Source organism: Musca autumnalis, unplaced genomic scaffold, assembly GCF_047663935.1.
Source record: "Musca autumnalis isolate F117 unplaced genomic scaffold, ASM4766393v1 scaffold_5, whole genome shotgun sequence".
In the NCBI taxonomy this organism is placed as follows: Eukaryota; Metazoa; Arthropoda; class Insecta; order Diptera; family Muscidae; genus Musca; species Musca autumnalis.
Window position 1 is genome coordinate 173024431 of NW_027412088.1, and position 15069 is coordinate 173039499.

Sequence of the window (15069 nt, forward strand, 5' to 3'; positions counted from 1 at the left end):
CATGTGGCCATGTACCTTAATAAACACACACAACTGGCGAATTACCTGGTATTTACCTTATATCCATTAATTAGGAACAATTAGACACGATTTTTCATGATTAACCATTACCTTAAGTCATCTGGGCACATATCAAATCGTATAGAGAGGTATAGGTATTATACCTAAGTTATGTTTACATTAATTCTTTAGTGGAAAGTCGTAGTAAATTTAGCGATTAAATCTACAGATATAGCAAAGCCGTATTAAATTTAACGACAACGTCTACCGATATCAATTAGTTAGTACGTAACGTATAAGTAATGTAGTGGTAATTATATTATGATCATGGTGGAATAAGGTGTTACATCAAATCATGCAAAACGTCAAATTTGCTCACAATAATGCATTACTGTGAATTGCATGTTTACATTTTGTATGTAATTGTATTCACAATAATGCATTTTGACAACTAGTATAAAGATCAGCTGTTTTTGCCGCTGTACCTGTATTATTGTGCCATGTTTAAGCGGCCATCAGACCATCTGCTTTTTCACATGTATGTTGTCACTTTGGGTATGCTAATATACAGAAAAGCTGATGCCATACATATGAAAGTCTGAATGCGGCCTTATGATTAAATATTAATCATTCACAATAATGACGTTTTATCCGATCCGATGTCAGATACGGAAATTTTATGAGAAATATAAAAAATTGTGTAGAGAGTGTTTATTGATAGTTCGTGCATATATTATGATGTTTAGTGTAAACTACCAGTTAGTACGTAATGTAACGTAACGTAAGTTGAAATATTTTAAATTATAAAAAAAATTAGATAATTCCATCTCAAACGCAGTTTACTTTTAGCATATTTTATAAATCATGCATCATTTAAGTTGTCAATTTCATACAAGATCTGTCAAATAAATGACGTAAATTCCCAAAACGCCTTTATTAAGTGCAATTGTAAAATGCGTAATGTAAAAGTAATTAAGGTGTTATGACAACGGGATACTGTATACCTATGATTAATTAATACGTAATGTAACGTAACGTAGCAGATAAAAATGCGTTACGTAGTAGAAAAAGTGAGGCATATTATATCATTTATATTTTTTTTCTTCATTTATTCGATATTTAAATTTATTTTCATATTTAAATACTTTTTCAAAAATAATATGAAGTATAAAAACTAAAAACATACAATATAGAAAAAAGTTTGATATCTTAATTCTAACAAAAAAAATGTTGGGAGAAATATATTTGTATTAGCATTTTTTTTTTTCGAAATTATGTATGTGGTATGCCAATGCTACGACCCCTTGTCTGTGCTAAATGTTCAACTGAAATTCTCCATGTATAAATAAACACACTTTAATGGATTTGTATTCTCGTCTTTTTGGAGAAAATAAACAAATATCACACATACATACAACCAGACACATTTTCTTATGTTTTGCAAAGGAAAAAAAAAACATTTGATTGAAAGTAATAGCATGTGCTAGATATATTTTTTTATGAAAATATAGAGTAAGTGTTAAAATACAACAACAAAAATTAAATATATTTAATTTTTAACAATTTTTTTGTGTGAAATAAGTTCAAAAAACTTGCATCAATGACCTTCAAAAGTATGAATTCTACATAGAGTACATTTATACTATCGCTTATTATCATAATAATGATTTTGATTTAATTTTTCATACATTATACATCAATCGAAATCATAATAATAAACACCATTATAAACGATTTTTTTTTTATACTTTTAAAAATCATTAGTCGACGATCCGTATCTAACCAAGTCGATCTTTTTTGGCCCAATCTGCAACCAGAATAACTATGCAACGACAAATATGGGCATTATAGCCCATTTAGATATGACCGGATTTAGCACATTATCAGGTTTTATTTGCTAAATCCAGCCAAAATCGACCAGATTTCCCATATACAAATAAATCCTTGTATTGGGTGGATTTGTTTTAAATCTTTTCATAAATCCTCGTATACTACTCTGTTTTTTGCAACATGTTGCTAGAAAACACAAAAAGTTGCAAGCTGGCACAAGAAACAGGGTAGATGCATTGCATTGGTGAATTGCTACTCTAAAAATAATTTAAAATATAAAAATTTGTAAACAAGGCGGAAAAATTAAATTTGTTTTGATGTACAAAGTTGATTTTAATCAACCAAGACTAATATTTACGATGTCTAAACGATAAAATAATTCGTTTATTTATTTTAGATGGGAAAACCTCTATAAAATTCTCTTTTTTTTTTTTTGCTCTTTAGTTAGCATTAGTAGCATAATGTGCTAACATTTTCAGTATTAAACAATAAATTTGTAATTTGGCGTATGTTTTTGAGACAAATTCAATTTACAAAACATTCTTTGACGTTTCAAATTCGATCAGATTGGCTGATGCATCTACCTTGGTAATTGTGCTATGAACAAAAATCAGCTGACTGCCATTTAAATCCTCCAAAATGCATATCTAAATGCAATGAGATTTGTACTGGATTTATTAAATCCAGTCGAGGATTTATGGCTAGTCTAAATGAGCTATTAGCCGGATTTAGCACATTATCAGGCTAAATCCAGCCAAAATCTACCAGATTTCCCATACACAAATAAATCCTCATATTGGGTGGTTTTGTTTTAAATCTGGCATAAATCCTCGTATACAACTCTGTTTTTAGCGACATGTTGCTAAAAAATACAAAAAGTTGCAAGCTGGCACAAGAAACAAGGTAGATGCATCGGTGAATTGCTACAGTAAAAATAATTTAAAATGTAAAAAATTTGACAAATATCTATGCATCTACCTTGCTAATTGTGCTATGAACAAAAATCAGCTGACTGCCATTTAAATCCTCCAAAATGTATATCTAAATGCAATGAGATTTTATACTGGATTTATTAAATCCAGTCGAAGATTTATTGCTAGTCTAAATGAGCTATTACTTTCGTATTTTTTTTATTATTACCCTGATTACATTTACACACAATCAAGCATAATCTCCCTCTCGAATAAGAACAGAAATCATTTCACTTCATTAAACCCAAAATGGTATAATCACAGAGTTCATTTAGTTTTCCCACTTGTACAATAAAAAGGTGACGCGACGGCCGGCGCTATAATTGATTGCACGCGATTTGTGTCAAATGGTGTTGTTGTTGTGAATAAAAATAAAGAAGTGCTCTTTTTATTTTTCAATTCCTATTTCATTGACACATTTGGCATGAACACCGCCTACACCACACACACTTGGTGTCATCATCATTAAAAAGACATTGGATGTGTCGACATGCAGCAGCGTCGTAGTATGTCTTGTTGAAAGCAGCGTCGTCATCAGTGATAGTAATCATTGGGCACTCGTTTTTCGTTTTCTTTACTACATGTACGATTTTCAAGTGCCACCTTCATCATCTACCCTACCTACCATTTTTTGCCTTTGCAATTCTTAATGGTTGTTTTCCTTTTTTAGTTCTTTGATTGTTTTTTTAGTGGTGGTTTCTTTATGTTTTATTTTGCACTTCTTGTATGCCTATGAAAGAATACATGTGTTTATGTGTATGTAATTATGTTTTAGCAATTATTGGTTTCTTTGTTTTTTTTTTTCTTGCCGCTTAACAAAAAGAAGAAAAAACTAAAAGAACTTAATACACTTACTCATTATCGAAAGTTCAATTACCTGTATGCCTAGTTTAGTGCTTATGTTACACTATAGTGCCGCATGACATACTATTTATCGGCGTTGACGTTGTCGCCGTTGTCATGATAGGTAAATGGTTGTTGTTCTGTCCTGCTTGAAATGTGTTTTACATTTCATTTAACTGTTATGACGACGATGTTGGTGGGGTTCTCGTGTGCTCATCGTATTCTATTGTCTCATAATAATGTTCTTTCTCTGATGAAAATACTATCGGCCGTTGTTTGTTCTCTCTCTCCACTTCTGCAAACAATTCAACCGTTAAAATAATCAACATTATCATCTCTCACAATATGCCAATTGTCACAAAAAGCAGGGAAATTTGACGTTGGCATGTTTTTTTTTTTACTTTCGCTTACCTATCTACTCAATTGTTTTTGTAATTTGATGTGTGGCCCTTGTGCCATTGTAATTTATGACCATATTTGTCATTTCTATGAAATTTTTACACTATTTTTATGAAAGAAAACTTTTGCAAAAATAATTGTTTGTGTGATTTTAAATGGCAAACAATTTTTGTCACGGTAATAAGTTTTAACTTTACATGGTATTTTATGCAAATATCAATTCCGGGAAGTTGGTATTGAAAAATACCTGTAACTGATGGCAAATGGGAGATAATGAAGATATTAGGGTGTTTGTAACACATGCCTTTTGTCAGTTTTTTAGGAAATGGATATTAGAGTGTTTCAGATAACTTTATTGTAGTAGAAGTAAAGATAGTGCGAGTATAGGGGAGTTTTTGTGGTCAATGCACACTTGTCGTTTGTTATTTTTCCGTTTGCGAAAAGAATGAATAATGCTTGGTTTACTTTTACGAAATCCATTCGATTTCAACTGTCACTACCTTTGCGTATACGTCAAATGAAAACTCATCCGAAATCCATTCGATTTCATGTGACGTTTAAGCAATGGAATTGACAGTTGAAATCGAGTGGATTTCGTAAATGTAAACCAAGCAATAGTTTCGGTATTAAATCCGACTACATATCTAAGCCAGGGCTGCGCTTCTTTGCAAAGACAGTATACTCAGCTATCCCAGTGAGTTGGCTTTGTCTTTGCATTTGCTTTTGTCCCTCATATATTCACATCGGGGTGCCAACTGTTCCGAGGTAAAAATCGCTACAGCCACATACGCACCATAGGTTTGTAGCGATTTTTACCTTAAAACAGTTGACATTCCAGCTTAAAAAGTGGTTTTTGTACGTCAAAAATAACCACAAGTAGCGGGAAAACCACAAACTTAATTTCATTCATTTTGTTTGTATTCCTATTGGCGGCGCTGATCTAAGCCAACATTTCACAGCCCTTTACTCACGAGCAAGCAAAGAGAGCTTTCTCTCTCCACTCACTAATTGAAAAACCATGCACTAACAACAGTGTTTGCGGAAGTCTCGGAAGTGTGGAAGTTGGGTGGTATTTTACCCACTATTAAAATGTCAAGGTAGTCTAGGGAGACCACTCGGATTGCTATGAAATTTGCATCGAAGTCTTGTCGTCTGAGAACTTAAAGCGTCAAATTAAATTTCCAAGTTACTTTAGAGACACCCCCTGGAAAAACTGATCATGTGTACCTCACTTTATAGGAACAGGTAAGCCGATTTTAGTAGATTAATCGGACTTTTTCTGTTGAAATGTCAAAAAATCGATGGTGAATCGCCACTATCGAAATAGTAAAGTGCGCTGAGAGGCTACTGTTCGCGAAATTTCTGGAGTATCTTAGGTGTACACCGTACACTAGAGCTGGCAAAAATCGATGGCACTATCGATAATATCATGGGATATCAATATCGATAGATAGTTTTGCCTATCGATGTTATCGGAACAAAAAGACCCAACCTACAATTCATTGAAATAAATAGAAATTTCGCTGTTTTTTGGTTTTGTGTGTGTGAGAAAGTAAGTCCGTAGTCACACGTACACAATTTTCGGAAAAGTAAAATGTATTTTTTATATTTTTTATAAAATAAAAGCAATTGTTTATTCTCCTTTACATTTCTGAGAACTACTTGTGCAAAATGTCAAGAAAAGCATTGACATTTCCGCCATTTTCATCTCCAAAGTAATGGTGTTGACAACTTAACGATAATATCGATAGCAATCGATATTTTAAAATATTATATCGAAAATATCTAATGTTGGGAATATCGATGGTTTGACAGCTCTACTGTACACGATCAGTTTTGCCTGTCGATCGGAAGTATCGATAACTGCTAAACTGTCCATCAACATCAAAATAGTTAGTGGTTGCCTGATGACTGACAAAAATGAAAGGCCACACTGGCAAGCAACCGTATATTTGAGCAAAAATGACAGTCAAAACTGATCGTGTGTACCCCGCTTTACTCATTCTGTTCATGCTTGACAGTGTGACCTGACCACCCATGTTTATCAGTCATCGGCGAACATTTTCGCAAGGTACACACGATTAGTTTTGAATGCCAGTTTTTTTTATAGATTTCTGACTATCCAACAACCAAAATGTTCGTGGATGACTGACAAACATTGGATGGTCACACTGTAAAACATGCCAATCTGGCATTCAAAACTGATCGTGTGCATCTCGCTTTAAAGCTGGGTACACATTGCCAGTTTTGAATGTCGATTTTTGCAATTATCGATAACTGTGGTTGCATAATGAGTGACAAAACAAAAATTAACGGCCTAGGGATTGGTAAGTCGACTTTCGGTTAATCGATTAAACGACTTTTTGCAGTCAAAAATCTAAAAATCGTAGTCGACTTTTGTCTGGAGGGAAAATCGCATAATCGATTATCTTATGATTGATTTTCGAGTTTGCCCATAGATTGCGGACTTGGCGGTTTTACAGTTTCAAAAGAAAACTCGAAAATCGAAGAATAGTCGATTATAATCGATTTTCTGCGGTTATGAAAAAGTCGAAAGTAGAGTTTTATGACAACTGAAATAATCGCAAGACCGACAAATTGCATTTTTAGTTTTAGACCAAAATCGAAAAATCGATTATTGCTTTCCATTACCTATCCCTAGAGCGGCCACACCAGCAAGCTACCTCAAAGCTGTCATTCAAAACTGATAATGTGTACCTAGCTTTAGGTAGTCAAAAATCGAACAAAAAACTGTTTTTAAAAGCTGACCCCGCTAGGTTGTTGTGAAATTTGTCGCAAAGATCTTGTCCTCCTGATTTCAGGAAAGTACATTTTTTGTAGGTGAAGTCCATATGAACGGAATTTTACAGATTTAGCAGTTGAATTGCTACGAAATTCGTATAAAAATAGATCCGATAACGGCGATGTGTCTGTGTTGGTGCCCACTTTGGTCGAATTTTACCAATTGAGAACTTGAAAATTCAGTTTGCAGTACAAAGTTATGTCTCAAGGTCATAGTAGTGGTGTGTCCATGACTTAATAAAAGATTAAATACTGATTCGAGGAAACTCATCTGAATAAAAATATGGGTGATTTCATAAATGCAATATTTACATTGCAAATATTGACAACATCATTAAAAGACAAATGGCTTGTTCCCGTACTTTATAAAGTGGTAAAAGTCGTAATCGATTTTCATATAAATTTTGTGTACGGGAACGCAAAATGTGTAAAAGTGGTAAAAATTGTAAAAATTTTTTGATTGTGGAACAGAGCTAAAGGAAACATGTGTGGCAACGCTGACTTTGTCAAAAAAGTGGCATGTCTTTTTACTGCATTTATGAACGCACACATTGCTTTATTTTCTGTTTTCTTTTTTATCCGGTTTTTATTTAAAGTAAATTAACTATTTTTTACACACCACAAATCAGCCATTTATAATTGTTTTTTATGTATTTTATGGATTTCTTCGCAAATGTCAGTTGGCATAAGAGTACTAAACAAATGTCAATTGTAGTGCAGTACAAGTGGTAACACTGCACAAATTTTGCGCAACGTGACGCGTCTTGTTGCATTTATAAAAAGACGTACAGCATTTATGAATTCGCAACGATGTAACGAGACGAATCATGTTGCATTTATGAAGTCAGCCTATCTTAAAAAAAATAGCGCCAAATCGAGACTTGCCGGATGGTACCGTAAATTTTGCAAAGTCTCTTCTTTGTCAACCCGTTCAACATTTCCCTTTTTATACAATTTTTTCATCAAATTAAGGAAACTTTTCCTTAAATATGTCCCTTAAAGCGATATTTGCTTAATTTTGATGTAAAAGAACCAACTATGTCGCTATTTACATTAAGCAATTTTTCTTGCTGCAATTGTCACTTTAATGCAAAGAGAGAGGTGAGGCATATGGTAACCCTTTGCCTCTTAACACCCTTTGAGAATAGCAGCAAGAAAAATTGCTCAATGTAAATAGCGACTATCATATGATAGTCAATGTAAATAGCCACTTAACATCGGCAAATAAACGACCCTTATCCTTAAGAATTTCCCATTAAAAGTATTTTAATTAAAGTATAGTTTATATGCATGGTAGAACAAGAAAAGGTAGCAGCAATACCCAGCTGACTGAACTGGGTTGTAGTGTTAGTGTCAAATTCCATTCGACATTTTATGTATTTATTTCTATGTTCGATGTATATTAGGGATATATATTTTTGAAGAACAAATTTATTCATCAGAAAAAAAAACTATTTCCCATAAAGACGGCTTCATATCATTGACATGTAACCTCCTCCAGGTCCGAACGACATGCCGCACACTAAAACACCGCTTATAGAGGCGGTACAATATTTGTTAATATGTGTGGTATTTTGTTAAACTTGAAAAGAATAAAGCCCTAATAAACATGTGCTTTTTTGTTTTCAAAAGCAAATGATTGAAACATCTTCTCTTTTTTCAATGGATTACCAGCGACCCGAAACATTTTTGCAAGTATTCTACTTTCTGCGAGAAATTATGCATTTAGTGGAATGATATGGAAACATTCAAATTGAAAATCTAACGAGTTTTCATTCATGTTTTCCAAAATATTCAATCAAATGTGAAAAATTATTAGTTTTTTAAATTCCAATAATTTATAGACATTTCCTTGTTTTGTTTACATTTACGTTGACACTAAGGTTTACAAACAAAAACAAATTCCTTTGTGGTTGTTGTTCGAGTTGTATTTGTTGTAGTATTAACTTTACCTTGTATTTGTTCTACCATGGTTTATATGGAACACATTTGTTATTTTCTAAAAACATTCCCTTTTTCCTTTTCTTTTTTGATGTAAACCTAGCGTTATTGGTAAAGGCGGCAAAGTGATGTGATCTCTTCGTCAAACCATTATTTCATTTTTCCCTGCCATTTAACTTCGGCAAATAAACGAACGATCCTTATCCTAAAGAATTTTCCCTCTGAAACACCTTTTAATTAAAATTTTAGTTTATACTAAAAACATCTGTTTTTCTTTTAAACTCATATTTTATTAATTTTAATGAGGTCGCCAAATGTGAATTTTCATACAAAAGAACCCCAGCAACAACAACAACTTTCTCCAATGCACTCTATAAAAGTGTCATTCGGTCCCCCCCCCCCCCCCAATTCTTTCCACAAGTTTTCTCTTTTCCTCTCTCATGCATAGTAGTGGCTCTTCCTGTTTGAATACAACTAAATTTCTCTTTTTAATTCTTTTATTTTTTTTTTTTTTTTTTGAAAAAGATAATAAAGGGGGAGCAATGAATAGTATAGTAAAAAAACTTGCTCAATTATTTTATACTTGTTGTTGTTGCCACTTTTTTGTTTTTCATTTGAATGTTGAGGTCATAGCTTAATTATGTACAATGTGAATACAACAGGAGAGGAATATGAAGTGTTTTTGGAGGTGGCGGGGGAAGAAGAGAGAGCTTCGAGAAGGAGAATAAGTGGTTGATAAAATGGGTTGGTGGGGGTTGTGGGTTGTGACGACAACGGTGGGCACTGGTGGTGTTTTCTCGTTGTCAATGCTTGGTTGTTATGTATGTTCGTTTGGCGGCGCACAAACTGTGACAGACTGACAAACACCCACCCTATAACACCCCAAAAAGTGCAATTGCTGCCTTGCCTGCCCGCCTGACTGCCCATGTTTTTTGCCACACTCTTTCCTAATCTATTTTTCGTTTCTCTATCTCTTCCGCATTTCCTCTCATTCTCTTGTATTCTGTTGTCGTCGGGAGTTTTCCTTGCTCAGTACTCAATTTTTGTGGATTTTCGTTGTTTTTGTAGTTTAACTATGATGACGACACTTTTTCATCATCATATAGACGCCAACTAACTTAGAGACAGGGTGTGTGTTTTATAATAGCAGCCAGTTATGGATTAAAGAAGAATTTAATAGAATACTCTATTTTGTTAATAATTTATTAAATATTTATAATAACTTTTCTTTATATTTCATTGCGTTTTTGCAGAAAAATTTGCATTATTAAGGCTGTACGTGTGTGTGTTGTGTGTGCAGTAGAAGAAGAAGATTAAATTCGTTTTGCAAGGCAGCCCTTTTTATAAAGGAAGCAAGAAAAGGACACGGCGGCGTTTATCATCATTATTAACACACATAATTTTCAACAAAAATGACTGAAGTTGAGCAACCACCACAGAATGGCATTGATTTGTCAGCCAATGAAGAAGATGATAATAGCAAATCCCGGCCAGCTGACATAGAACAGGTAATTTAACGTCCATCTAATCCATCCATTTGGGTATTTGGTGCAAAATGCCTCTGACCTGACCTCTATTGATTTTTCCCATCTCATATTTTTTTGTTAATTCTATATGTGTTGCATTTGTTGTATCGTTTTTCTTGTTTCTAGGATATGCGCGAAATGGAACGACGCAAACGTGTCGAAGCTATTATGGGTTCCAAACTCTTCCGTGAAGAGCTAGAACGTATTGTTGATTCAGCACGTGATAGTGGCAATGCCGATGGTATTTTACAACAATTATCCGATATTGTGGGTGTACCAGCCACCCGTGTGGGCAGTGTATTCCGTGCCTCCAATTGCATGCAACCAATTAATGACATACGTGGTGTGGAATCTATGGGCTATGCCAAGGGTGAAAAGATTTTACGTTGTAAATTGGCTGCCACTTTTAGATTATTGGATTTATATGGTTGGACCCAGGGTTTGGGGGCCCAAATTACAGCACGCCTCAAGGTTGATCAGGAATACTTTTTGGTTAATCCATATGGTTTGTTGTATCATGAGATTACCGCCTCATCCCTCAACAAGGTGGATATGCAGGGTAATATTGTGGAACAGGGTACAACAAATTTTGGTGTTAACAAAAGTCGTAAGTGTGAAGAAGGAGAATAAAACAAGAATAAGAACTTGACTTAAATGGAATTGTTTATTTAACTTCCCTTTTAGATTTTGTGCTCCACTCTGTTGTCCATGCTGCACGTCCCGATATCCGTTGCATTATCTACATTGGCTGCAGTCCCGTGGTGGCTATTTCATCCTTGAAAACTGGTCTACTGCCTTTAACTAAAGATGCCTGTGTCTTGGGTGAGGTCACCACATTTGCCTATGCTGGTTGTCTTGTCGATCAAGATGAACGTGAAAAATTGGTCCGCAATTTGGGTCCCAACTCAAAAGTAATGCTACTGACCAATCATGGTGCCTTGTGCTGTGGTGAAACCATTGAGGAAGCCTTCTTTGCTGCCTGCCACATTGTCCAGGCATGTGAGACACAATTGAAATTACTGCCCGTTGGTTTGGATAATTTGGTATTGATACCCGAAGAATCGCGCAAAACCATCTATGAACAATATCGCAGTCCACCCGAGGATTTGGCCAAGAAATTTGCTGCTGCCGCCGCCATAACTAGTGATTCGAATAAGGAAGAGGAGGAGAAGAAGGAGGGTGAAGAGAAAAAGGAAGCTACAACCACCAAGGTTTTGGGTCAAACACCAAAATGGCGTGTTGGAGGTGCTGAATTTGAGGCATTAATGCGTATGTTGGATAATGCTGGCTATCGTACTGGCTATATTTATCGTCATCCATTGATTAAATCGGATCCACCAAAACCCAAAAATGATGTTGAATTGCCACCAGCCGTCTCATCATTGGGTTATTTGCTTGAGGAAGAGGAACTTTTCCGTCAAGGGTAAGAAGAAATACTTTTTTATTTGGAAAGACTATTAAATTGAATTTTTTGTTTACTTTTAGCATTTGGAAAAAGGGCGTTGCAGGCAAGGGTGGTGATCGCAGCCGTTGGTTAAACTCACCCAATGTCTATCAAAAAGTGGAAGTCTTAGAAACCGGCACACCAGATCCCAAAAAGATTACCAAGGTAGAGATAATAACATTTGAAGATAAAACCCAACCAAAAGACAATTAGATTTAAGCTATTAACCAACCACACCACAAAACAAAATGACGAAAATATGGACATTTTATTTCCATTTATAATTTTAAAAAATAACTAAAAAAAAATTAATTATGAAAAAGATGAAAGCTGAGGTCTAAGGGCTAAAGTTCAGATTAGGGCTTCACCATGGAACTGAACTTTTTCCGCCGAAGAAGACAAAGGCATTTGATTTGTTTTTAGTTTTAGCTTTCCTTTTTTGAAAACATTTTATCAAGGCCACTAGTAAAACACATTCCTTATTTAGTTTGTACGGTTTAAGTAGGGATTGGGTGCTCCAGATTTTCACAGAAAAAGTTATTCTTTGTTAAGAATTTCCCAAAAATTGTGGTTGGAGCACCTAAACTTAACTTGCACCGTAATTTCTGTATTTATGCAAAGCACAAAACATTTAATTTAGTTAATTTCTTCTATTAAATCAAAACCGTTTATCCTTTTACTTTAAGTATGGTTTTTTATTAAGTTTAATATATTATGTGTTTCCTTTTTTGCAACTACTAGTCTATGTGTTTTGTTTAAAGAAAAATTTACTTTTTTGCTGCCATTTTATTTTTGAGGAAAATCATTTTTAACCTCACTTTATGTTTTAAATAATTTTTTAGCTAAATATAAAAAACTAAATGAAAACAAAAAATGATAAAACACACAATTTAAATTGTAGCTTATATTAACAATTAACCACCATTGATACTTTTCAAACCACCATTCCAAGTAAAATTCTTCTTCACTCAACTCTCTTACCAAAAAGAACTAACCAATCAAAACTTTTGAAAAGAAATACAATTTTTATAACGCCCAAAAAAATACCAAACAATATAAAAGGAAATAAAATATGAAATATTCGCGCTTTATATGTCGTCATATATAGTATATGTATATCCTTTTCACATATATTAAACAAACCGATATTATATACATTACTATGTAATAGCAATTAAAACAAAAATATTCAATAAAAAGTGTAGAAACTTATGCAATGTTCTCTATGTCAAAGTAAATCCAAACTACTATATTACTAACACATAACAAGGATAATAATTTTGTGCCTTATGAGGAAATTAATCGATCGTCTTCTCCATTCACCAAGAACAAACAATCAGTAACGGCAATGAAATTGGAATATTTTCACTTCTACGTTTTCTAAGATTTTTTTCTAACAATAAGTTCTTAATGTTATTTGATGACCACTCCTTAATTTCCCTAAACCCCCAACCACCACCCTACACACACACTCAGACTCTGCCAACGAGAAAGAGAAAGAAAAAATGTCAATTGTTTAACGTCAAAAGTTTTCTATAAAAATGGGTTATATAGTTTAGTTTTGTAATGGGATATGTCAAGTTAGATGGGAAAGACGTTTTCTAATTGGAAAGATATACAGTCCAATTATGAATGGCAACTCCCCACGACAGAAATGCAAAACTCACGGGGAGTTGACATTCATAACCACCTGATAAAAATTTGTCTTAGAGGACTTAGAATATTTTGCAGATGATGTTTTTCCTGTGGAAAATGATTCTGTAGAAAATTATGTCATTAGAAAATTTTCTATAGAAAATGTCTTAAGAAATTTTTGAAAAATCGTTTTTCCCTAGAAAAGACATTCTTTATAGAAAATATTCTGAAGAAGGCATTTTTCTGCCGATCATATATTGAACAAGATATTTTTCTATAGAAAATCCTCCGAAGAAACAATTTTTCCATAAAAAATATCTTCACAAACATATTTTTCAATAGAACATGTCTTGAGAAGATTTTTTCTTTACACATTGTGCTGTAGAAGACATTTTTCTATAGAAAATGCATTGAAAATACATTTTTTTAGAAAATTTCTTCAAGGTCACATTTTTCTTTAAAAAGAATACTTCAAGGTCGCACTTTTTCTAAAAAAAATATGTTCAAGATGGGATTTTTAGTTTTTAAAATATTTTCAAGGCTACTTTTTTGTATAGAAAATATCTGGATGCCACTTTTCTCTAGAAAATATCCAAAAATAAACATTTATGCTATAGAAAATTACTTGAAGCAGTCCTTAGAGAATGTCTAGAAGAAGACATTCTTCTATAGAAAATATCTAAAAGAAGACCATCTTCTATAGACAACTTCTAAAAGAAGGCATTCTTCTATAGAAAATATCTTTAAAATGACATTTCTCTATTGAAAATATCGTCGTGATGGCATTTTTCTATAGGAAATAACTTCAAAAGAGACATGATTCTATAGAAAAACCTTAAAGAATACATTCAGGGCGATGATGAATGTAAACTCCCCGTGACTTTTGCTTTTTTCTGTCGCTTCAACTTAAGGGAGGAAGTGAGAAAACTCACGGGGAGTTTTGTTGTTCATGATTGGGCCGATTTCTATTTTTTTTTTTTGTGAATGACCAATTTGTTCGATTTTTTTAAGGTTATGTCGAAGAATGAAATGAAAATAAAAAATTATAGAAAACTTTGAAAATTACTTATATTAGAATTATTTGAAAATTGTTACGGATGCTTCCAAAATCATTTCATGTATTAATTTGTAAATTTTCCACTTATTATCAACAACATTTTTATAGAGAAAATTTGGAATGATATTTAATCATATTAAATCATATTTTACTAGAGGATTTTCAAAGAGTTATCCAGAAACACAACATTCACTATGCTAATATAATTTTTAAAAAATTATATTGATATTTTGATTTATTTCTCGACATAAAATTGGACCTAAAAAAACTAGAAAATTTAGGTCCAATTTTATGTCGAGAAATAAATCAATATAATTTTTTAAAAATTATATTAGCATAGTGAGAAAATTATTAAAAATGCTTTCAAAATCATTTTTTGTTTTAATTTGTAAATTGTCAACTTATTAATTTTGAGGTTATGTTCAATTTAACCAACCTTAAGCAGAAAAATAAAATATCAACACTGTTTTTATAGAAATTATTTAAAAATAATATTTGTAATTTATTTAGCATTTTCAAAGAGTTATCCAAAAATAGTTTTCCAATTTTTTCTATTTTTTAGTTACAATTTTTAAGGTTATGTCGAAAAAAAAAAACAAAATCTTAATAGACATTTTGTTA

The 15069-nt window shown here is 33.0% G+C and overlaps 1 protein-coding gene across 38 annotated transcripts in view; it reads left to right on the forward strand.

The window, feature by feature from the left end:
- The window catches only part of hts (adducin 1-like protein hts), a 123481-nt gene that overhangs the window by 71927 nt on the left and 36485 nt on the right, over positions 1-15069 (forward strand). For 33 of the 38 annotated variants that reach the window (XM_073988405.1, XM_073988400.1, XM_073988404.1 and 30 more), the window contains 4 exons: positions 10040-10294; positions 10439-10919; positions 10997-11735; positions 11798-11921. In XM_073988405.1, the coding sequence (XP_073844506.1) occupies positions 10199-10294; positions 10439-10919; positions 10997-11735; positions 11798-11921 (1440 nt within the window). In that variant the 5' untranslated portion in view covers positions 10040-10198. Of the gene's footprint in view, positions 1-9767; positions 9916-10039; positions 10295-10438; positions 10920-10996; positions 11736-11797; positions 11922-15069 lie in introns of those variants that run through there. The other 5 variants (XM_073988413.1, XM_073988403.1, XM_073988424.1 and 2 more) reach the window with 1 other exon arrangement.